The sequence below is a fragment of the Scyliorhinus canicula genome, chromosome 2, assembly GCF_902713615.1.
Source record: "Scyliorhinus canicula chromosome 2, sScyCan1.1, whole genome shotgun sequence".
NCBI classification, from domain to species: Eukaryota; Metazoa; Chordata; class Chondrichthyes; order Carcharhiniformes; family Scyliorhinidae; genus Scyliorhinus; species Scyliorhinus canicula.
Window position 1 is genome coordinate 10922786 of NC_052147.1, and position 24639 is coordinate 10947424.

General features: G+C 45.5%; 1 protein-coding gene across 3 annotated transcripts in view; it reads left to right on the top strand.

Moving 5' to 3' along the window:
* LOC119950823 (centrosomal protein of 128 kDa-like) overlaps positions 1-24639 on the top strand; it is a 410606-nt gene that overhangs the window by 171232 nt on the left and 214735 nt on the right. For all 3 annotated transcript variants that reach the window (XM_038773666.1, XM_038773649.1, XM_038773659.1), the window contains one exon: positions 21053-21229. In XM_038773666.1, the coding sequence (XP_038629594.1) occupies positions 21053-21229 (177 nt within the window). The remainder of the gene's footprint in view (positions 1-21052; positions 21230-24639) is intronic.

Genomic DNA, 24639 nt, shown 5'->3' on the forward strand with positions numbered 1-24639 from the left:
GTGAACACACCCAACAAGCTACCAGAGTTCAAATTCTGAATGAGTGAACTAGATTTATTTACAGGTAAACAAGATCAATATTAAACAGGACAAATTCAGATGAACTGACAGCAATAAATGTTCTGATTTTTAAAACTAAAATAAACTGCTCTTGGCAGGCAGTTGCTTTTCCAATGGTTTATGGCGCACCCACTGTAGCTTATGGTGCTATTTCTAGAAGGATAAAGACAGATCTAAAATAAATACAGAAAGAACTGGAGAAACACAGTCTGGCAGCACCTGTGGAGAGAGAAACAGATGATGTTTCACGTCCAATGTAACTCTACTTCAGATCTAAAGGGAGGTAGAAATGTGATGAGTTTGATGCTGGTGGGAATGAGAGGAGGGTCAGGTAGAATAAAAGGGAAATTGAGGGTTTGGTTAGAGGGTGGGTGAGATTAAATGACCAAAAATGTCCTGAAACGACTTCCAGTCGCACAGAAGGTGGCTCCTGCTTGAAAGCTTGGGTTTTGGCCCTTTCTGCCCAGTTAATATAAAAAGTGCAGAATAAGTAGAGGGAGTTGGTTTCTCCTCCAAAGTGGAATGTCAGCAGGTTACGACATCCAGCAGAAGTCAAGTAATGCCTTGGTTCAAGAGACAGAGGATCTGTGTGGTGCAGCAACTGAGAGTATGGCGGAGTTAGGAGAGACGTCATCGCCTATTCCGCTGCCTGTGGAGCAGTTGATGGAGTTTATCAAGGAGGGTGTTTTGGCAGCATCAGAAAGAGATGCAAGAGGACTGGTGCAATGTGATTGAGGAAGTAGTAGCCTCCCTTCATGGGGTGGCACAGTGGTTACACTGTTGCCTCACAGCTCCAGACTTCCAGCCTCGATTCTGATCTCGGGTGACTGTGTGGCGTTTGCATGTTCTCCCCGTGACTGTGTGGGTTTCCTCCCGCTGCTCCGGTTTCCTCCCACAGACCAAAGATATGCAAGTTAGGTGGATTGGCCATGCTAAAATTGCCAATTGGTGGGGTTACGAGACTAGGAGTGGGGGATTGGGCAGCTCTATCAGAGCAATGGCCGGTGCACTCGATGGGCCAAATGGCCTCCTTCTGCACTGTAGGGATTTTGTGATTCTATGATTTCATTCAAGATCACCATGGACCTGGAAGCTAAATAAAACTTGTTTTATCAAATCACTTTGAATGTATGCAGACTTTGATGATCCTCTGACAGTCCCATCTTAAGTTTGTAAGATCCACAGGAGGTATTGTCCACATGGCTTAATTAATGGGTTATCATTGAACGGAGACAAAAGCCATCTTCAAACCTTAATAAGTACATTGTGCAAGTACTAATTTGCGTCTATACACAAAGCTAGATCTGTTTCAATCTATATTGACTATCCTACGGAATTTGCCTGATTTTTGTTTTTAGTGCATTGGCTGAAGAGTTAGCACAGTACAAATTATCAGAATTATAGTATAGCGGGCAGCTGCTCACCCCATTGCTCGACTGGAGCTGTCTATTTTTCTGTCCCTTGCCTGTAACAAATTATGTTCTTGCTTTTCAAATATTTATCTAATTTCCTTTTGCTAATACTGCAAACACTTGTGATAGAGAACTCTGTTTTCTAAAAATCTCCCAACTGCCCTTTTCGTTCTACTAGTGATAATCCCGAATTTATGTATTTTTGTTACTGATGTGTCAAGCAGCAGAAACTACCTTTCAATATTTAATCTTTCTAATTCTGAAAAACTCTGTTTAATTACTTTGTAACCTCGGTTTCAGTGAAAAATGTTTCTATCTTCCTTTGTACCTATAATTGCTTAAACCTGGTATGTTGTAGATAAATAGAAATCAAAAGACATCCCATCACAGAGCTGGCACATTGGCTAACAACTTTATTTATTCCTACTCTATGTTCTGTCCCCTAGCTATTTCAATAGTCATGTTTTATATCCACTGTAACGCCATGTACCTCAATTTTTGGAATGTCTCTCATCATTTCAAACTTCTGCTGAAAATCAATTTATTCAACGTTCAACTTTAATAAACTGTGATTCCTGCAAAAATAATCAATTAAACTAGTCAAGCTTGGGCTGCTTCTGACAAATCTGTGTTATCTCTTGAAGTTAATCCACAATCAAGGTAAGACTGATTAGCCTTTAATTTCCTGTCTTCTGCCGTAAAACGTTCTTGAACAGCAGCGTGACAGTCGAAACACTAGTTCCACAAAGAATTTTGGCAAATTCGAATTACGCCCTCTCCACATTCCTTCAATACTTTTGAATGCACACCATCTAGGCCTGGTGATTTTTAGTCCCACTAATTTTTATGAATATCTCCAGTCATGCCTTTTCCACAACCTGTTCATCTTCTCCTATCGCCGCACTTTCATGGTTCTCTATATAATAGAAATTATGCAAATTACTTATTAAACTTCTCTGCCACTCCCTTCGTCTGAGGCACAAAATGGTCTCCTCTCTTTTTAAGTGGAATTTCCCAGACTAGTTACTCAAAGCAGCTAATTTAATTTTCCTAGTTAACATACTCAAGAGATCGTGTATACTAGGTACCTGTATTGCAGTTTGATGTGATGAATGTTAAAGATTCTGCAATGCGAGTTTAGTTGCTTAGGCTTGGACTGGAAATTTCAATTTCCCAACAAATTTGCCGTGTTTACTCACAGTTATAAGATTTTGCATCCATCTTCCATTTTTTAATTCAGTGTCAGTTTGAGTCAGCTGTCGTGCTCTTGCTATTGAGGGTGTTGCATTGTTGCAAGTGCTATCCTTTGATGAGAAGTTCAAATGAAGCCCTATCTGCCTGTTCAGGTAGGTGCAAAGAATCCAATGACTGCACTTGACGAAGAGCAGGGGAGTTCTCCCAGCATGCTGGCCAATATTTATCTCTCTCCCCCCCCCCCCCCCCCCCCCCCCCCCCCCCCCCCACAGACAGATTAACTGCTCATTCATCCAATTTCTGATTGTGGAACCTGCTTCCGAACAAATTGGCTGCCATGTTAGCTCAAATAACAACAGTGCTTGTCCATGCCAGCAAAAAACATGTAATTAACTGTGAAGAGCACGAACATCTCAGCATGTTGAGATGCAATTTTCTTTCTCCATGCATTGGCCCACCTTGACACCTGGCTTGTTCCCAGCTCTACATTTGTTCCATATTCCTCCCACAAGTCCCGAAAGACATGCTGTTAGGTAATTTGGACATTCTGAATTCTCCCTCTGTGTACCCAAACAGGCGCCTGTAATGTGGGACTTTTCGCAGTAACTTCATTGCAGTATTAATGTAAGCCTACTTGTGACAATAAAGATTGTTGTTATTATTATTGACAAACCCTTTTCCTTCTGTTGAATTCTTTTCCTCTAGCTGAAGCTTAATTGGCAACTCTGAAATTTGAAATTCTCACTTTCAGTTGTACAAAATTGAACCCCTCATTTTGCAATCGTGCAAATACCAGAACTATATTTTTTTCAATTGCAAGAGAAATGCGTCTTGTTCACGGAGACAGCAATTCAAATCTATCCATCATGAAATTATTCCAAGGAAGTAGAGTAGAAGTCCTCTCTTCCCAAACCCCCACCCCACCCATGTCCTTTCTCAATGTCTGCACAAATCTGACACACATTAGCAACCTTCAGACTAGAACTGGTAGGGATTAGTAGGGATTAATGGGTCCTTTTCAAATTGGCAGGCAGTAACCAGTGGGGACCACAGGGATCGGTGCTGGGACCCCAGCTATTCACAATATATATAAATGATTTGGATGAGGGAACAAAATGTAACATCTCAAAGTTTGCAGATGATACCAAATTAGGTGGGAGGGTGAATTGTGACGAGGATGCAGGGATCCTACAGCAAGATCTGGACAGGTTGGGCGAGTGGGCAAACCAATGGCAGAAGGAGTATAATTTGGATAAGTGTGAGGTTATTCATTTTGGAAGCAAAAACAGGAAGGCAGATTACTACCTGAATGGTTGTAAATTGGGAGAGAGGCGTGTGGAGCGGGACCTGGGTGTCCTTGTGTACCATTCGCTGAAGTTAAGCATACAGGTGCAGCAGGCGGTAAAGAAGGCGAAAGTTGGCCTTCATTGCAAGAGGTTTCGAGTATAGAAGCAGGGATGTGTTGCTGCAATTGTACAGTGCCTTGGTGAGGCCACACTTGGGAGTATAGTGTGCAGTTTTGGTCTCCTTCTCTGAGGAAGGATGTTCTTGCTCTCAAGGGAGTGGAGCGCAGGTTTACCAGACTGGTTCCAGGGATGGCGGGACTGTCAGATGAGGAGAGATTGACTAGGTTGGGATTGTTCTCGTTGGAGTTCAGAAGAATGAGGGGGGATCTCATAGAGACGTATAAAATTCTAACAGGACTAGACAGGGTAGATGCAGGGAAGATGTTACCAATGATGGATGTATCCAGAACCAGGGGTCACAGCGTGAGGATTCAGGGTAAACCATTTCGGACAGAGATAAGGAGACACTTCTTCACACAAAGAGTGGTGAGCCTGTGGAATTCATTACCACAGGAAGTAGTTGATGCTAAAAGTTTGAATATATTCAAGAGGTGGCTGGATATAGCATTGGAGAGAATGGGATCAAAGGCTATGGGGAGAAAGCATGGGGATGATGCTGTGAAGAGATTTACTCAAAGGATACAAAGGATGAGGGACTTTAATTATAAAGAAAGACTGGAGAAGTTAAGATTATTCTGCTTAGCATTTAGACTGTTAAATCTTAGATTTAATAGCTATGTTGAAAATCCTGAAGGTTTTTTTTTTGAAGAGTAAAAATGGTGGCGCTGTTTGCGCTGGCAGAGGGTTGGTAGCCAGCATACACTGGTTTCAAGGTAATTAGCAAAAAAGCTGGTGGGGGAGGTAACAAATTATTTTACACAGCAAGTTATGATCTGGATGCTGTGTTTGAAAGGATGAGGGAAAAAGATTGAATCGTAACTTTTCAAAGGAAATTGATGAATCCCTGGAGGGGAAGCGTTTACAGGGTTATGAGAATTGGGACTAATTGGCTAACTTTCGGAGAGCTGGCAGAGGCATGTTTGGATGAATGGCCTCCTGTGCTGCACAATTCTATGGTTTTGTAATATACCTTATGACATCTTTGTTGAAGAGCTGCAGGGTTAGAGATCCTTGTCGATAGGTTAACCTTTTAGCATTTTGTTACTAATATGCTATTAACTCATTTCCTAAATTCTGTTTAAAAATTTGAAAAGTTGAAGTTGCTTGATCACAGAGTTGACCGTTGGATTTTCCCAGTTAATGGCAGATAGTTAACAGCGGCTTTACTCAAAATAAGATGGGCCAATTTCCTGACATTGGGCTTTCTCTATGGAGCACAGAGCAGCCTCTGCCGCATGTGCATGCGTGTATAGTGAGGAAACTTTAAAGAGGCACAAGGCCTTCTTGTTTGAGAATATAGCTTTGATTGGCTTTATTTAAAGGAAATAATGTGGCACAGGAGTAAAGGTTGCTTGTGTTTGGTTCCTATTGTGCCTCCGCAAAACCAGTGCCTGATCTTTACTAGGGGAGGTACTGGAGCTGATGGTGAGGGATGCGAATTAACATGCGCTGGTGGAGTGACATGATAGATGAAGTGCCCCAAGGTTAGCAACTAACGAATGGCATTGATTCAGTTCCCTCACTGTTGGGCTGCTTAGCTCCTCTAAAGTCGATTCCTTGATTATGTCATCACCGTTCTCCGTTTCAACCAAGTGAACAGCAGAATGGAAATAAATTAATTGTGATCCTGTGCAGGCCTTTAAGTTTGATCTGGAAAAAAGCCGTACTGATGGAGCGTCCTCTTAAAATAGGTTTGATCTGAACTGATCTCCAAGTGGTCTTTTTATTAATAATTGAAGTGACTGTGATATTCTTAATGCAGAGCTTGCTTTCTGTATTTTAGTATTCACGTTTATGTCCAGAATTCTGTGGCAGTATTCAAGTACTGCAAAAGTAAGGGCACGGATTTCTTAAAGGCAAAACGTGTTTGAGTAACCTGATTAAATTCTTTGATTAAGTAATGGAGAACTAATTTGCAGAGTAAAATGGAAAAAGGTGGGGTATGGACTAAATTGAAAATTTACTTTGCTGCCATAATCAAGCCTTCTTCAAAGAGATCAATCAGGTTAGTCAGACATTTGCTTTCAGAAATCCATGCTGGCTGTCTCTTATTAACTCCTCCATCTCCAAGTGAGAATTACTTTGTCCTTGCTGGTGATGTTTAGCAGTTTCCCCACAGCTGACACTAGTCGGATTGGCCTGGAGTTACTAGGTTTATCCTTCTCCCCTTTGTTGAACAGCAGTGTACACTTACAATTCTCCAGTCTTCTGTAACCATATCAATATATTTTTTTGAAATATTTTTATTCTCCTCCTTTTCACAATTTTTCTCCCGAATTTACACCCAACAACAATCAATAACCAACAACAAATATCTCAAACCCCATAACAGTAACAACGATCCCATCCTCCCATCATGCCCAGACATCAGCCCGCATGTTAACATAAACAAATTGCAAAAAAAAAGGAATTGGGATTATCCATAGCCATCTTTAACATGCTTAGCCCCCCCCCCCCCCCAACCCACCTACCCATCCCCCCCCCCCAACTAATGTTTGATGTTATCCAATTCTTGAAAGTGCATAATAAATAGTGCCCATGACTTGTAGAACCCCTCCGAACTTCCCCTCAGTTCAAACTTAACCTTCTCCAGGGTCAAGTATTCCAACAGGTCCCCCCGCCACGCCAGGGCACAGGGTGGAGAGGCCACTCTCCATCCCAGCAGGATCCGCCTTTGGGCGATCAACGAGGCGAAGGCTATGATATCTGCCTCCGCACCCGTTTCCAACCCTGGCTGGTCCGTCCGACACCCCTAATATGGCCTCCCGGGGACCCGGGTCCAGTTTCACATGCACCACCTTGGAAATTACCCTAAACACCTCCTTCCAGTACTCCCCAAGCTTTGGACAGGACCAAAACATATGAACGTGATTAGCGGGGCACCCACGCAACATTCACACATCTTCTACCCCTTCAAAGAATTGGCTCATCCTCGCCCTCGTGAGGTGTGCCCTGTACACCACCTTCAGCTGTATCAGCCCCAACCTCGCACACGAGGTGGAGGCATTCACTCTCCGGAGCACCTCACACCAGACCCCCTCCTCTATAACCTCTCCCAACTCTTCCTCCCACTTTGCTTTGATCCCCTCCAGTGGTGCCTTATCCTTTTCCAACATAGCTCCGTATACCGCTGACACTGTCCCTTTCTCCAGTCCACTTGCCGCCAGCACCTCCTCCAACAACGTGGAGGCCGGTTCCTCCAGGAAACTCTGTTTCTCCTTCCTGGCAAAGTCCCGAACCTGCATATACCTAAACACTTCTCCCTGCTCCAGCCCATACTTCGCTTCCAGCTCCCTCAATCCTGCAAATCGACCCCGAGGAAACTAATCTTTTCGAGTCTTAATCCCCATCTCTTCCCATTTTTGAAAGCTTCCGTCCCACCTCCCTGGCTCAAATCTGTGGTTCTCCCGAATCGGCATTTTCCTCGACGCTGCCCCCAACCCGAAGTGTTGGCGAAACTGCCTCCAGATTTTGCCTCCCGGAGCTATCGGGAGTGGGGCCGTTGTTAGTGCCTTCAGCCCCGACCCCCTGCACGAACTCTCCTCCATTCTGACCCACTGGGAATCAACCCCTCTGACCCAGCTCCGCACCTTCTCCACATTCGCCGCCCAGTAGTAGTACATCAGGTTCGGGAGACCCAAACCCCCTGCCTGCCTTCCCCTCTGTAGCAGCACCTTCCTCACTCTGGCCACCTTCCCTCCCCATATAAACGAGGTAATCCTTCCCTCAATCTCCCTGAAAAAAGACTTTGGCAGGAAAATCGGTAGGCATTGAAAAATAAATAGAAATCGCGGCAACACATTCATTTTAACCGCCTGCACCCGACCCGCCAGTGACAGAGGGAGACCATCCCACCTTGCCAGGTCGGCTTTCACTCTTCCCACCAAACTAGTGAAGTTGTATCTGTGAAGCCTTCCCCACTCCCGGGCAACCTGCACCCCCAAATACCTAAAGTGGGTCCCTGCCCTATGGAATGGCAGCCCCCCCACCCCTGCCCCCACCCCCGGCCGAGACACCACAAAATACTCACTCTTGTCCAAGTTCAGCTTGTACCCCGAGAAAGACCGAAATACCTGCAGCATCTCCAATATTCCTCCTATCGACGCACTCGGCTCTGACACATACAGCAGCAAGTCGTCAGCATATAAGGACACCCTATGCTCCATCCCCCCCTCACTATTCCCCTCCATGCTCCCGAACTTCTTAATGCGATGGCCAACGGTTCAATCTCAAGCGCAAACAGCAGGGGGGACATCGGACATCCCTGCCTTGTCCCACGGTGGAGAGAAAAGTATCTCGAACTGATACTGTTCGAGTGGACACTCTCCTTCGGCTCCTTATATAATAACTTTACCCAGTTCACAAATCTTGGTCCAATCCCAAACCGCTCCAGCACTGCCATCAGGTACCCCCATGCCACCCGATCAAAGGCCTTCTCGGCATCCAATGCCACCACCACCTCTGTTTCCTTCCCTTCCGCCGTTTGTGGCAGCACTCCCTTCCCTATCTACTCTTCAAACATCCCCACCATCAGGGGTGCCAACTTATCCTTAAATTTTTTATAATATTCCACTGGAAACCCACCTTCCCCGACTGCGTCCTCCCAATCGCATCCTTTATCTCCTCCTCCAGTATTGCTCCTCCTGATGTAACCGTGTCTCCCTCACCTAGCCTCGGGTACTCCAACACATCTAGAAATTCCAGCATCTCACGGTCTTCCCCCGGGTGGCTCTGACCTGTACAACCTCTCGTAAAATTCCTCAAAAACCTTGTTAATCAACTCCGAAGCCACCACCAACTTCCCGGCCCTATCCCTTACCTGAAGAATTTCCCTTGCTGCTGCCTCCCTCCGGAGCTGACCTGCTAACATACGCCCCACCTTGCATCCATGTTCATAAACTGCACCCATCGTTCGTCTCAGTTGGCGCACTGCCTTCCTGGTGGATAGTCGGTCGAAGCACGCCTGTAGTTCCTTCCTCTTTCCCAGAAGCGCTGGGTCTCCATCCTCTGCATAACTCCTATCTGCATCCAACATCTCGGGCGCGATTCTCCGCTGCCCACGACGGGTCGGAGAATAGCGGGAGGGCGTCCCCGACATTTTTCCCGCCCTCCCACTATTCTCCCCCCCCACACGGCCGCCCCACGACACGAATCGCTGCTTGCCGTTTTTTACGGCGAACAGCGTTTCTCCCCAGGCCAATGGGCCGAGTTCCCAGGCCTTTACGGCCGTTTTTACGGCTGCAAACACACCTGCTTGCTGCCGTCGTAAAAACGACCGCAACATGCCCGCAGTACCACGGCCGTGCCAAGGGGGGCATGGGCCCGCGATCGGTGCCCACCGATCGCGGGCAGTGCGTCCGTAACGGACGCACTCTTTCTCCCTCCGCCGCCCCGCCGGATCAGTCCACAGGACGGCCGAGGGAGATGACGGCCCCGCGCATGCGCGGGTCCCGGGAGGGGGCGCGGAGGCTGCCGTGAAACACGGCCAGTTTCACGGCAGCCTTTACGACTCGCCGCATTTGCGGAGAATCGCGCCCCTCATCTATTAGCCTCTGCCGCTCCAACCTCTCCTCTTTGTCCACCCTGACCTTAAACAAAATCACCTCACCCCTCACTACTGCCTTTTGAGCCTCCTAGACGACTGCCGTCGACACCTCACCCGTACAGTTGAATCTTACATATTCCTTAATTACCTTTTAAATTTTTTCACAGAATACTTGGTTCCCCAAAAGCCCCACATCCAGTTTCCACCCCGGCCTCTGCACTACCCCCTTCTCCAGCACCATATCCACCCAATGTGACACGTGATCTGACACAGCAATTGCCGAGTATTCCGACCCCTTGACTCCAGCCAGCAAAGCCGTTCCCACCACAAAAAAGTCAATCCGAGAGTATACCCTATGGACTGCTGAAAAAAACAAGTACTCCCATTCCCCTGGGTGCAGGAACCTCCAAGGGTCCACCCCTCCCATTTCCACCATTAGCCCAGCTAGCGCCTTTGCCCCCCCCCCCCCCCCCCCCCGATGGGACCAGCGAGCGCGGCCGTGATCTGTCTAACCTTGGGTCCTGCACCAGGTTCCAGTCCCCCCCCTACAATCAGCTTGTGTGTGTCCAAGTCAGGAATGGCTCCAAACACCTTCCTCGCAAATCCCGCATTGTCCCAGTTGGGACCGTATACACTTACCAGCGCCACTAATCTCCCGTCCAGCGCCCCGGCCACAATCGCATATCTACCCCCCTGATCTGCCACCACCACCTCCATCTGAAAGCGTACCCTTTTGCTTACTAACACCGCTACCCCTCGAGCCTGCTATCCAGGCTCCAACACTCCGCAGCCCTCCTCTCCCCTCACCTCCGTTCACCAGCTGACTTTAGCTAGCTAGTGCGTGTGGCTCCCCCCCGCCAAGACATATCATCCCCTTCCACCCAGTCCCAGAGAAAGAAACAAAACAAACCCAACAATCCAACCCATACAATTCACGAACATAACATTTAACCGTCACAACACAGAACGCCCATCAACCCACCATTAACTTGAACTCTATAACAGTGCAAGGAGAAGTAAATTACAATACAAATCAGTAAAAAAAAAGAAAGTTATAACATTTATACATTTTCCTGCTGTTCAAACACAGTCCACAGTCTCGCTTCCAGTTCCGCTCTTCATGTCTGTCCCAAGCCTTCTGCCTTCACGAATGCCTCAACCGCATCCGCTGTCTCAAAGTAAAAGTCTTTGCCGTTATACGTTACCCTCAACTTCGCTGGGTACACCATACCAAATCGCACCCCCTTCTTGTACAACGTCGCCTTCACTCGGCCAAACGCCGCTCGTCTTGTTGCCAACTCCACCATCAAGTCCTGGTAGATCCGGACCGTAGTACCATCCCATAGCACCTCCCGCTTCTGCCTCGCCCAGTTTAACACCTTCTTCATTCAAAACTTATGGAAGCAGATAATTACTGCCCTTGGCAGCTCATTCACTTTGGGCTTCGGCCTTAATGACCGATGGGCTCGGTCTAGTTCGTACCGGGAGGGATTCTCATCCTAACCCATCAGCTCCGCCAACTTCTTAGCGACGTATTGTGTTGGCATTGGGCCTTCTGTCCCTTGGGCAAGCCCACAATTCTCAAATTATGCTGCCTTGAGCGGTTTTCCAAGTCTTCCAGCTTTGCTCGGAGTCCTCTATTAACCTCCACAACCCTCCGCAACTCTACTCCCATCGAGGTAACCTGGTCGCTGTATCGTGACACAGCTTCCTCCACTACCTTCATCTTCTCGCCCTGCTCACTCACCTCGGCCAATACCTTTGCCACCGCCACCTCCATCGGGGTGATTGCCTCCTCAACCAGTGACTTCAATGCGACCGCCGTCTCCTTTCTCAAGGCCTCCATGTGCCTCGCAAACTGTTTTTCCAGCTCCACTGCCATCACCTCGGTCATCTTCTCCTCCGTAAATAGTGCGGCCCCGCTTTGCAGTTCGGCTTCCGCCATCCTGTCACCACTTCTATTCGCCTTCTCCTTCAGCAGCGACCCCGCATTTCCTCCTTTCTTCGACGCTGCTTTTCGCATCCTTTAGCGGCTTATTATCTTTTACTTTCTTTCTCTTCTCCTCTCTCTCCCTCCACCCTCTATCCTTCATCAATCTGAATTATTCTTTTTTTTTAATAAAAAAAGGGGAGGAAAAAAAAACTTCACGAAGCTTCTTTAAATATTCCAGATTTCTTTCTTTCTCCTCTGCATTCATCCAGAGCTCCCCTGGGACCAGGCTTCAGCCTTCTTTCTTCCTCTAGGTGGGAGCCATCCGATGTGGGACACCCCACTTACATGGTGCCCTGGACTCGGGCCTGCCTCCTCGTAGCTCCACCCCTGCTGCTCTGTCCTCAACGGCGTGCTGTACCCAGGGCCTCAGCCCCCGCCGTCCGACACCCGCGCGGGGGTTCTTCACCGGTTCTTCCCCGCTGGCTGCTCGCGACAGCCCCAAAGGCTGACGGTAGGGGGTGTGCGCGTTGGACTCGGGGATTTCCCCAAAAACGCCGCGACTCGAGGCCACCGGCGGGAGCTCTTCATGCTGCGGCCGCCCTGCGCGCCCATGCCACCGGAAGTCATAACCATATCAGTATTGACCTGAAACGCAGAAAGTACCATTTACGCCACACACGTGCCAGGCAATGGCCATCTTTATCAAGGGAGAATCCAACCATTTCCCCATGACAGTCAATGGCATTACCATCACTGAATACTCCACTCTCAACATCTCGAGGGTTACTATTGACCTGAAACTGAAGTGCACTAGCCATATAAACGCTGTGGTGAAAAGGGCAGGTCAGAGTCTGGGAATTTTGCAAAAAGTAACCACCCACCCCCCCATCCCCCGGCTCCCCAAAGCCTGTCCGCCATCTCCACAAGGCACAGGTCAGGTGTGTGATGGAATGCTCTCCACTTGCCTGGATGAGTACAGCTTTAACAACTCTCGAGAAGCTTGACACCATCCAGGATAAAGCAGCCTGCTTGATTGGCATCCTCCATCACCGAAGCAGTGTGTAACATCTACACCTCTCACTGTAACAACTCAGCAAGACTTATTCGACGGCACCTTCTAAACCCACAGTCCCTACCAAGTCAAACTTAACTTGGAACTATATCTGCATTCCTTCACTGTCACATGGTTAAAATCCTGGAATTCACTTCCTAATGGCACTGTCGGTATACCTACACCACATGCACTGCAGGGGTTCAAGAGGTCAGCTCACTTCCACCTTCTTGAGGGCAATTGAGATGGGCAATAAATACTTGGTCTTGTCAGCAAGACCCACATCCCATGAAAGAAAAAAAATCAGGGTTGGTTGCATGATTGTAGTCAGAACCTCTGGCATCTCTGCCCTAGATTCCTTCAGTATCCCCTTGGGCTGGTTGACACATTAACTTTTTTAATTCTTTTGCAGGATGTTGGTGTATCTGGCGAGTCCAACATTGATTGTTGCCTGCCCCTAACTGCCCTTGAGAAGGTGGTGGTGAGCTGCCTTCTTGAACCGCTGCAGCCCATGTGGTGTAGGTACACCCACGGTGTTATTACGGAGGCAGATCTTACATTTTCACCCAACGACAGTGAAGGAATATTCCTCTCCAAGTCAGGATAGTGTGTAACTTGGAGGGGAACGTTCAGATGGTGTTCCCATGCACCTGATACCCTTGTCCTTGTAAGTGGTAGGGTTTGTGGGTACTGTTGATGAAGCTTTGCTGAGTTATTGCAGTGCATTGTATAAATAGTGCACATTGCAGCCACTGTAGGTCAGTGATAGACGGAGTGGATATTTAAGGTGGTGGATAGGGATGTTAATCAAGCGGGCTGCTTTGTCCTGGATGGTACCCAGCTTCTTGAGTGTTGTTGGAGCTGCACCCATCCAGGCCAGGGGGGACTATTCTATCACACTCCTGACTTGTGCATTGTAGATAGTGGACAGGCTTTGGGAAGTCAGGAGATGAGCAGACCTCCCTCTGACCAGCTCTTTTAGCCACAGCATTTATATGGTTGAGTTCAGTTCTGTTTCTAGTCAATGGTAAGCCCCTGTGGGGACTCTTATTTTTCTCTTCCAATATGAATCGGTAGTCCGGTTGTTGGAGGTGTCAAAAATAGGACTTTATTGTTAGTCACTCACTGGTATACACTTGATTAAGAACTGAATAAAACTTAGAAAGGAAATATCAAACAATACAGAAAAAGTCTAGCACATGGCAAAAGCATAAGCACAAAATAAAACACTAAACACAAACAATCAGATAGATGAATCATGAATTCAGGAACAAAGAAGGTCATATTTTTTGGGGAATTCTTATGTCTGGTTTAACCCCTCACTTGCGTTCATTGGTTTCTAAGTCTTAGCTGGGACCTCCCGGTTTGTTCAAATGAATGTCTGGTACTTAGATAACTTGTCAATGAAACATTGGACATTATATGAGATTGACTGGAGCCTATGAAAACTAGATTAGTGTTTCAGTGCGCAGTCTTAAGAAAAATACTGGGTATGTTTTCTCACGCATTGCCATGTTTCATAGCTTGATGGAGACCTAACTAAAATTGATTAGTTGATTACACAGGGAACACTCTGTTATCAGTTTTGAATATAATGGAATACAATTCATTAATTCATTATATGAGAAAATGACTACATTCCCACAGTAAGAAGTCTTACAACACCAGGTTAAAGTCCAACAGGTTTGTTTCAAACACCTATTGAACTTTAACCTGGTGTTGTAAGACTTCTTACTGTGCTCACCCCAGTCCAACGCCTGCATCTCCACATCATGCATTCCCACAGTCAAGGACACTTTTAATATTTAGCTTATTAGTTATATGCATTCAACTAGCCCCTACATGAATAAAACTAGACTCTATCAGCCCCCATAGTAGGGATTTAGTGATGGTAATACCATTGAATGTTAAGGGATGATGGTTAGATTTTTTCTTGTTGGAGATGGTCATTGCTTGGCACTTGTATGGTAGAAATGTTACTTGCCACTGGTCAATCCAAGTCTGAAGGCTGCCCAGTTCTTGCTGCATTTGGGCATGGGCTGCTTCAATGTCTGAGGAGTCGCAAAAGATTTTGAACATTATAAATGCAGCAACGAACATCCCCACATCTGACCTTATGATGAAGGGAAGGTGATTGAAGAAGCAACTGAAGATGGTTGGGTCTAGGACAGTACCCTGAGGAACCCCTGCAGTAATGTTTTGGGGCTGAGATGATTGATCTCCAACCACCTCAACCATCTTCCTTTGCGCCAGGTATGACTCCAACCAGTGGAGAGTTTTCTCTCTAATTCCCATTGACTCCAGTTTAGTTAATGCTTCTTAATGCCATACTCAGTCAAATGTGGCCTTGATGTCAAGGGCAGTCACTCTCACCTCTGGCGAGCAGCTCTTTCATCCATGTTTGGACCAAAGCTGAAATGTAATCGGGAGCTGAGTGGCCCTGATGATTCTCAAACTGCGTGTCAGTGAGCCAGGTTATTGCTGAGCAAGTGCCGCTTGATGCCGATAATCCCCCCATTATTTTGCTGATGATCGAGAGTAGACTGATGGGGCAGTAATTGGTTGGCTTGGATTTGTGCTGCTTTTTTTGTAGAGGATGTACCTGAGCAATTTTCCACATTGCTGGGTAGATGCTAGTGTTGCAGCTGCACTGGATCAGCTTGACTAGGGCACGGTGAATTCGGGAGCATAAGCATTTGCAGTATTCGGTGGCTTCGGCCGTTTCCTGATATTACGTAGAGTGAAATCCTTCAGTTGTAGACTGGCACTTCTGATGTTGGGGACCCCAGGAGGATGTTGAGATGAATCATTCGCCCGGCACTTCTGGCTGAAGGTGGCTGAAAATCCTTGAGTGTTACCTTTTGCACTGATGTGTTGAGCTTCCCCATCATTGAGAATGGGGATATTTGTATAGCGTCCTCCTCCATTTAGTTGTTTAACTGTCCACCACTATTCATGACTGGCTGTGACAGGACTTTAGAGCTTAGATCTCATCTGTTAGTTGTGGGATCGCTTGGCTCTGTCTATCACTTGTTGCTTTCGCTGTTTGGCATGCACGAGCTTGACACCTCGATAGGAATGTCAGGATAGATAGGATGAATGTGTGGCTCGAGAGATGGTGCAAGAGGGAGGGATTCAAATTCCTGGGGCATTGGGACCGGTTCTGGGGGAGGTGGGACCAGTACAAACCGGACGTTCTGCACCTGGGCAGGACTGGAACCGATGTCCTAGGGGGGGTGTTTTCTAGAGCTGTTGGGGAGGGTTTAAACTAATGTGACAGGGGGATGGGAACCGATGCAGGAAGTTGGAAGGTAGTAAAACAGGGACAGAAGCAAAAGGAAGTAAGGGGAAAAGTGCAAGGCAGAGAAGACATAGTCAAAAATCTAAAAGGGCGACAGTACAAGGTACAGTGACTGAGGGGAGCTCAGTGAATAGGCCCAGTAGTAACAAAAGGAATAAAACTGGAGATGTTAAGATTCAAAACAGAGGTAAAAAAACCAACATAAGTGTACTTTACCTGAATGCTCGTAGTATTCGGAATAAAGTAAATGAGTTGATGGCACAAATCATCGTAAATGACTATGATTTAGTGGCCATTACTAAAACATGGTTAAAGGATGGTCACGACTGGGAGTTAAATATCCGAGGGTATCAAACTATTCGGAAGGACAGAGTGGATGGTAAGGGAGGTGGTGTGGCTCTGTTATTTAAGGATGACATCCGGGCAATAGTAAGGGATGACATCAGTGCTATGGAGGATAAGGTTGAATCCATTTGGGTGGAAATCAGGAATAGTAAGGCGAAAAAGTCACTGATAGGAGTAGTCTATCGGCCACCAAATAGTAACGATATGGTGGGGCAGGCAACAAACAAAGAAATAACTGATGCATGTAGAAATGGTACAGCAGTTATCATGGGGGATTTTAATCTACATGTCGATTGGTTTAACCAGGTCGGTCAAGGCAACCTTGAGGAGGAGTTTATAGAATGTATCCGCGATAGTTTCCTAGAACAGTATGTAATGGAACCTACGAGGGAACAAGCGGTCCTAGATCTTGTCCTGTGTAATGAGACAGGATTGATTAATGATCTCATAGTTAGGGATCCTCTCGGAAGGAGCGATCACAATATGGTGGAATTTAAAATACAGATGGAGGGTGAGAAAGTAAAATCAAATACTAGTGTTTTGTGTTTAAACAAAGGAGATTACAAGGGGATGAGAGAAGAACTAGCTAAGGTAGACTGGGAGCTAAGACTTTATGGTGGAACAGTGGAGAACCTTCCAAGCGATTTTTCACAGTGCTCAGCAAAGGTTTATACCAACAAAAAGGAAGGACGGAAGAAAGAGGGGAAAATCGACCGTGGATATCTAAGGAAATAAGGGAGAGTATCAAATTGAAGGAAAAAGCATATAAAGTGGCAAAGATTGCTGGGAGATTAGAGGACTGGGAAATCTTTAGGGGGCAACAGAAAGCTACTAAAAAAGCTATAAAGAAGAGTAAGATAGAGTATGAGAGTAAACTTGCTCAGAATATAAAAACAGACAGTAAAAGTTTTTACAAATATATAAGACAAAAAAGAGTGGCTAAGGTAAATATTGGTCCTTTAGAGGATGAGAAGGGAATTTTAATAATGGGAAATGAGGAAATGGCTGAGGAACTGAACAGGTTTTTTGGGTCGTTCTTCACAATGGAAGACACAAATAACATGCCAGCGACTGATAGAAATGAGGCTATGACAGGTGAGGACCTTGAGAGGATTGTTATCACTAAGGAGGGAGTGATGGGCAAGCTAATGGGGCTAAAGGTAGACAAGTCTCCTGGCCCTGATGGAATGCATCCTAGAGTGCTAAAATAGATGGCTAGGGAAATTGCAGATGTACTAGTGATAATTTACCGAAATTCTCTAGACTCTGGAGTGGTCCCTGTGGATTGGAAATTAGCAAACGTGACGCCACTGTTTAAAAAAGGAGGTAGGCAGAAAGCAGGAAATTATAGGCCAGTGAGCTTAACTTCGGTAGTAGGGAAGATGCTGGAATCTATCATCAAGGAAGAAATTGCGAGGCATCTGGATAGAAATTGTCCCATTGGGCAGACGCAGCATGGGTTCGTAAAGGGCAGGTCATGCCTAACTAATTTAGTGGAATTTTTTGAGGACATTACCAGTGCAGTAGATAACGGGGAGTCGATGGATGTGGTATATCTGGATTTCCAGAAAGCCTTTGACAAGGTGCCACACAAAAGGTTGCTGCATAAGATAAAGATGCATGGCATTAAGGATAAAGTAGTAGCATGGATAGAGGATTGGTTAATTAATAGAAAGCAAAGAGTTGGGATAAATGGGTGTTTCTCTGGTTGGCAATCAGTAGCTAGTGGTGTCCCTCAGGGATCCGTGTTGGGCCCACAATTGTTCACAATTTACATAGATGATTTGGAGTTGGGGACACTAAGATGACACTAAGATGAGTGGTAAAGCGAAAAGTGCAGAGGATACTGGAAGTCTGCAGAGGGATTTGGATAGGTTAAGTGAATGGGCTCAGGTCTGGCAGATGGAATACAATGTTGACAAATGTGAGGTTATCCATTTTGGTAGGAATAACAGCAAACGGGATTATTATTTAAACGATAAAATATTAAAGCATGCCGCTGTTCAGAGAGACTTGGGTGTGCTAGTGCATGAGTCACAGAAGGTTGGTTTACAAGTGCAACAGGTGATTAAGAAGGCAAATGGAATTTTGTCCTTCATTGCTAGAGCGATGGAGTTTAAGACTAGGGAGGTTATGTTGCAATTGTATAAGGTGTTAGTGCGGCCACACCTGGAGTATTGTGTTCAGTTTTGGTCTCCTTACTTGAGAAAGGACGTACTGGCGCTGGAGGGTGTGCAGAGGAGATTCACTAGGTTAATCCCAGAGCTGAAGGGGTTGGATTATGAGGAGAGGTTGAGTAGACTGGGACTGTACTCGTTGGAATTTAGAAGGATGAGGGGGGGATCTTATAGAAACATTTAAAATTATGAAGGGAATAGATAGGATAGATGCGGGCAGGTTGTTTCCACTGGCGGGTGACAGCAGAACTAGGGGACATAGCCTCAAAATAAGGGGAAGTAGATTTAGGACTGAGTTTAGGAGGAACTTCTTCACCCAAAGGGTTGTGAATCTATGAAATTCCTTGCCCAGTGAAGCAGTTGAGGCTCCTTCATTAAATGTTTTTAAGGTAAAGATAGATAGTTTTTTGAAGAATAAAGGGATTAAGGGTTATGGTGTTCGGGCCGGAAAGTGGAGCTGAGTCCACAAAAGATCAGCCATGATCTAATTGAATGGCAGAGCAGGCTCAAGGGGCCAGATGGCCGACTCCTGCTCCTAGTTCTTATGTTCTTATGTTCTTAAGTATGACCGGTGTTGTCCCTGACGTGAAATCAAATGAAAAATGAAATGAAAATCGCTTATTGTCACAAGTAGGCTTCAAATGAAGTTACTGTGAAAAGCCCCTAGTCGCCACATTCCAGCACCTGTTCGGGGAGGCTGGTACGGGAATTGAACCGTGCTGCTGGCCTGCCTTGGTTTGCTTTAAAAAACAGATCTTTAGCCCTATGCTAAACCAGAGTCGCACAGGCTCAAAAAAACCTCTTTTCTCTCTACACAGCTGGTGCCAGACCTGCTGAGTTGTTCCAACATTTTCTGTTTTTTGTTCAGAATTCCAGCATCTATAGTTGTTTTCTTTTTCTTTTTCATGCTATTAGTTCTACTCTTCCCCCCCCCCCCCCCCCCCCCCATCCGCATTAATTTCACCTTCTTGTGAACACAAATGAGTAGTAGCCATTTAAAAGGAACACTCATAGCAGGGTGCAAAATATTGTTTCAGAATTAGTACTGTTTATCGTGGTTTTGTGTTGCACAAATTGAGATAATCTGCTTCATCTTGTGCTCAGAGGTTGTGCAAAGAATTAATCATGTGTGTGGGGCTTTAGTTTGGCATCCTAAACTGGAATAAATGCTGCCCCTAGAGATACAGTAATAAATCTTACAACATCAGGCTAAACAGGTTTATTTGGAATCACTATCTTTTGGAACGTAGCTCCTTCCTCAGCTACTCACGTGATGAAGGAGCTGTGCTCTGAAAGCTAGTGATTCCAAATAAACCTGTTGGACTTCAAACTGGTGTTGTAAGACTTCTTACTGTGCCCACGCTAGTCCAAAGCCACCATTTCCACATCATGGCTCATGGAAATGATTGAAGTAAAAGTTGAGGGAAACCAGGAGTGTTGCAAAAATCGAATACAGTCAGAGTAATGCGTTTGTGGGAAGTGAATTGAAGCACTGGGAAAAGAGGGAAATTAGTGTGGTGACGGTCAACACTCTGTCCCACCTTTTGCCTCGTAACCCTTCATATTAATCTTCTTAATCGATAGCAACGTACAAAAGAGAATTTGAGAAAAATGTGATGCTAGAAAAATTAGTGCAATGGGAAATGACTCTACTGAAGAGCTGGCACAAGCCAGCTGGACCAAATGGCTCCCTTCAATGCTGTACTGTTCGATAATGTAATGATTCTTCAAGTACATGGCTAACGTATTTTTCAAAACTCCTATGCGATCTGATTCCATCAGCCCTTCAGGTAGTGTGTGCCCGATCTTAACAAACGTTTATGTGAAGACATTCCCCCTTGCTTCCCGTCTGGTTCTCTTCCCAATTATTTTAAATCTATAGCCTCTGGTTGATAATTTTGTTGACAATTAAGTACATTGAATTACGTACGTGTTGGTGGAGGGCATTGATTGAATGGCTACTGAACACATATAAAGAGACGTATCATTTGTTAATTTTGTTTTACTGATTCCCCAAAATAGTATAAAGAGACACACATTGACACCAAAGTTGAGTGGAGTTGGGAGAGATATATATATATGTGAAACGTACTCTGCGAATACATTTATCCCAAGTAAAGACTAGCTTTGGATTCTTCCTTCACCATCTGGCCATCAGATGTATAACACTGTACATCAAACCGCTTGTCAGAGAAAATAGATTCTCACTGCTTCCTCTATCAAAATCCATTGGTAATTTTGAACAGCTCTGTCAAATTGCCGCTTAAACCTGAAAGAAAAGCAAAATACTGTGGTCACTGGAAATTTGAACAAATGATCTAATCCTTTGTCAAATTCTCGATCGACCACAATTTGTTGCATCCTGCTGCATACATATTGGCTGTGTTTACCTACATTACAAAACTGACCACACTTCACAAGTTCTTTAGATATGAAATGTTTTGGGAATGTCTTGGCACAATATTAATCCAAGTTGCTTTTTTCTCCCTTTGTCTATGTGCACTGAAGCATTAAATACAGTGTTAGTTCAGAAGGCCGCAACAATGATCATTTCTGTTGCTTTTGCAGGGTAAACTGGCAGTTAACGGTGAAGAATGTGCGAGGCAACTAGAGCAAATGACATTTCAGCTGAAAGATCAGATTAGAAGAGTCCAAACAGAGCAAGAGACGATCCTTTGTGCTGTCGGAAAAGAAATTGATGCTGCGTGTGATTTCCTCTCCAGGGATCCTGGTGACAAGTTCAAAGTAATCAATGTGAACTCTTATTGACTTTACGCGACTAACTTCAGTTTGTTTTCTCCCTCCCACCACCTGCTGTGTTGATCTATGTCATCTGTGTTTCATTTTGCAGCAAAGACCACAGGCAGGTGACCTGTATTTATGTCTTTGTTGATGATGCACTGCTGACGAGAACGAGTGGTGATGTGCGAGAGCAGCTTGGTTTGACTCTCTGAGATTTCCACCAGTCCCCTTCTCCCTTCTCATTTGGATTTGCAACTCCCAAACCATACTGTTCCCTCATTATAGTTTCTAAAACTTTACCCGCCACTGAATTCTATTACGGGCCAGGGTTTAGAGAACCCCAAAATATATCATGGAGTTCACCTGACTCACACCTTTGAATAGATTGTGGTTATGGGGAGCACACAGGCCTACTTTACAGGTGTGTTGCACAGAGAACTAAGAGTATGTTTAAACAAAAACAATGTTTATTCTATGAAATCCAGATAACACTTTATAAACCCACAGTAAACATCTTAACAACTATCAACACCAATCATCCCCACAGATACAATATTCTATAAGTGACCTTTAATCTTTCCTTGCAACATCCATCAGACTTTTTGCACAGAAATCAGATTCAAATTCTCTCCTGAGAGCAGTCAGCACTTTGAAATCCTCAAATGATCTGGAGACATTCTTTAGATTGCAGAGAGAGAACCTTATACAGCTTCTTGCTTTGCCTGCAGCTATCCAGCTCTTAAAGCGCAACTAAAACACACCCTGTGGCAGACAGCCCAAAGCGTAAGTAAAAGCAGACAGACAGCCCAGCTCCACCCACCCTCTGACATCATTGCAGCCATTTGACAAACACCCATTTCTTAAAGGTACATCCACTACAGCTATTTGCTAAACACTTATTTCTTAAAGGTACTCTCACATGGCAATTCCTTACACCCTATCTTGAATAAGGGAGTCACATTTGCCACTATCCAACCTTCTGCCGCCACTCCCTATCCTTTAAGAAACTGGTTAAAACTTTACCCCTTGTCATTCACCTATCCCAATAGCATCTATGTCGAGTTTTATTTGATGACACTTTTATAGATCTCCTCGGGCCTTCATGATTCTTTAAATGTGCTATATAAATGTAAGTTGTTGCAGAGGGGAAAAAAAACTTTTATTCAAACAGTGCCTTTCCTGCCCTCACAGTGAAATGTTTTTTGAAATGTAGGCACTATTATTTTGCAAGCAAGCAAGCCAATTTGCACCAGCTGTGAGACCTATCAGCCTCTATTTGTGTGGTATTGCCAGTATACCAGGTGATGTACTCATCCTGCTTTTCTTTTTGAATACATGAGAGAGCGGACAAGGCCTTAGAAAAATATCTCAACCAACAGGAGGTGCTTCCAACAATGCAGCACTTCCTCAGCAGTGCACTGAAGTGCAGTCTATATGCCCAACTCCCTGGAGTGAGGTTTGAGCTCGTAACTTCCAAGAGGCAAGAGCCCTGTTACTGGGGCCTGCTGACACCAGCCAATAATGTCACTGGTCATCAATAGAATGATTTCATACAAAAACACTTCCTCAGAATATATTTCCTTTATCGTATTTGTAATAGAAAGTTCAATTTCAGCGAACGTGTTTGAAGAATGAGGGTAAAGATTCATACAGAAAATGAACTCCTGTTTATCCTCCTCCTTTCTGTCTGTCTCACCATTTTGACCATTTATTTCAACTCTATTTGACTCAAGTGCAGATGATAATTCTTGCTCCTTTCATTCCTTTAACAATACATTGCCCTTATGTATCTATTTTTTGAATGTTTTTTTTCAATCCCAGCACTGCACCATGAGTGAGTTAAGAGACATTGAAGTATCGTGAATGACAATTGAACTAAAAGATTTTTTATATTTCTGCTTTTATTCAATGTGATCTGTGAATTATGTGAATCTGAATTCTGTGGGCAGATAAATTGCATTCAATTGATCCCTCTGCTATGCAATCTTTCCTGTTGATTGGCCACGACTCAGTGGGTGGTTCGCTTGCCTCAATCACTAGGTTGTGTGTTCAGGTCCTGCTCCAGGAATTGAGGCTGCCACTCCAGTGCAGAACTGGGCACTCTCTTTCTGATGAGGCTTTAAACCAAGGCCAGCTTTGCCCCCTCAAATTTCACAGAATTGTTCAGTGCAGAAGGAGGCCACCTGGCCCGTCGTGTCTGCGCCGGCACTCCGATTGAGCATTATGACTTGGTGCCCCCCCCGGGTTGCTGCTGCTATTGGCCAAGATACCTATCTTTGAGTCAGAAAGTCCAGAAAAGGCTGCCACTGTTTATAGAACCCTTGTACTGATCCTTTGAATGACTGACAAACCTGCCTTCACCACACGCTTACAGGCAGTGCATTCCAGACCCAAACCACTCGCCTTGTGAAGTTTTTTTGCTCACATCACTTTAAATCTGTGCTCTCTCACTACCGATCCTTTTAGGAGTGGGAACAGTTCCTCCCTGTTTACTCTGTCCAGCCCCCATGTGATTTTGAACATTTCTATCAAATCTCCTCTTCGCCTTTTTTTTCACTGTGAACCACTACAAGAGGACGTCTGTTCCTTGATTCAACTGCCATCATTCCCAAGCTCATCTCCTGTCAAACACCCATACCTCACTGGGACTTCTACCCCCCTCCCCCATATGCAGTGGGTCATCGTTAGTCCCCTTCCAATAAACAGTGTGTATCCCTTTGACCCGGTGCAGTGGCGCAGTGGTTAGCACTGCTGCCTCTCAGCGCCAGGGACCCGACTTCGATTCCAGCCTTAGATGACTGTCTGTGTGGCATTTGCGCATTCTCCCCGTGTCAGCGTGGGTTTCCTCTGGGTTCCTGTGTGCTTCATACCACAGTCCAAAAATGGGCAAGTTAGGTGGGGTTCCGGGGATCGGGCGAGGGAGTAGGCCGAGGTAGGGTGTTCTTTCAGAGGGTTGGTGCAGTTTGATGGGCTGAATGGCCTCCTTCTGCACTGTAGGGATTCTATTGACCCCCTTGTCTGTGAGCTTTTCATGCCAGTCCAGCTTCCCCCCCTCGGTCTTTTCTCTTCCATTGTTCACCATCCTCATTCACCACCTTGCGTGCCATCGTGAGCCCTCACCCCTCACCCCCCCCCCCCCATCTTCTTGCATAGCCCTCCTTCCACAATGCCTCCCTTTGTTAGGCCACTATTAGGCCCAAAGTTTCGAGGCCAATATGACTTTGGAACTGAGAGTTGTATTAGACTGCATGCTTACTCTGTTTCTAGCTCCACAGATGCTGTCAGACCTCCGCTGTGCGTACTATTTAAATGCAAGTGTTTCTCTTTGAGCTCCTGCAGAATTGTTCTGCATTGATGCTTCATCAGTTCTTTCCAGAAGAGGGTGCTAAATTATCTCTTATTACAATATTCAG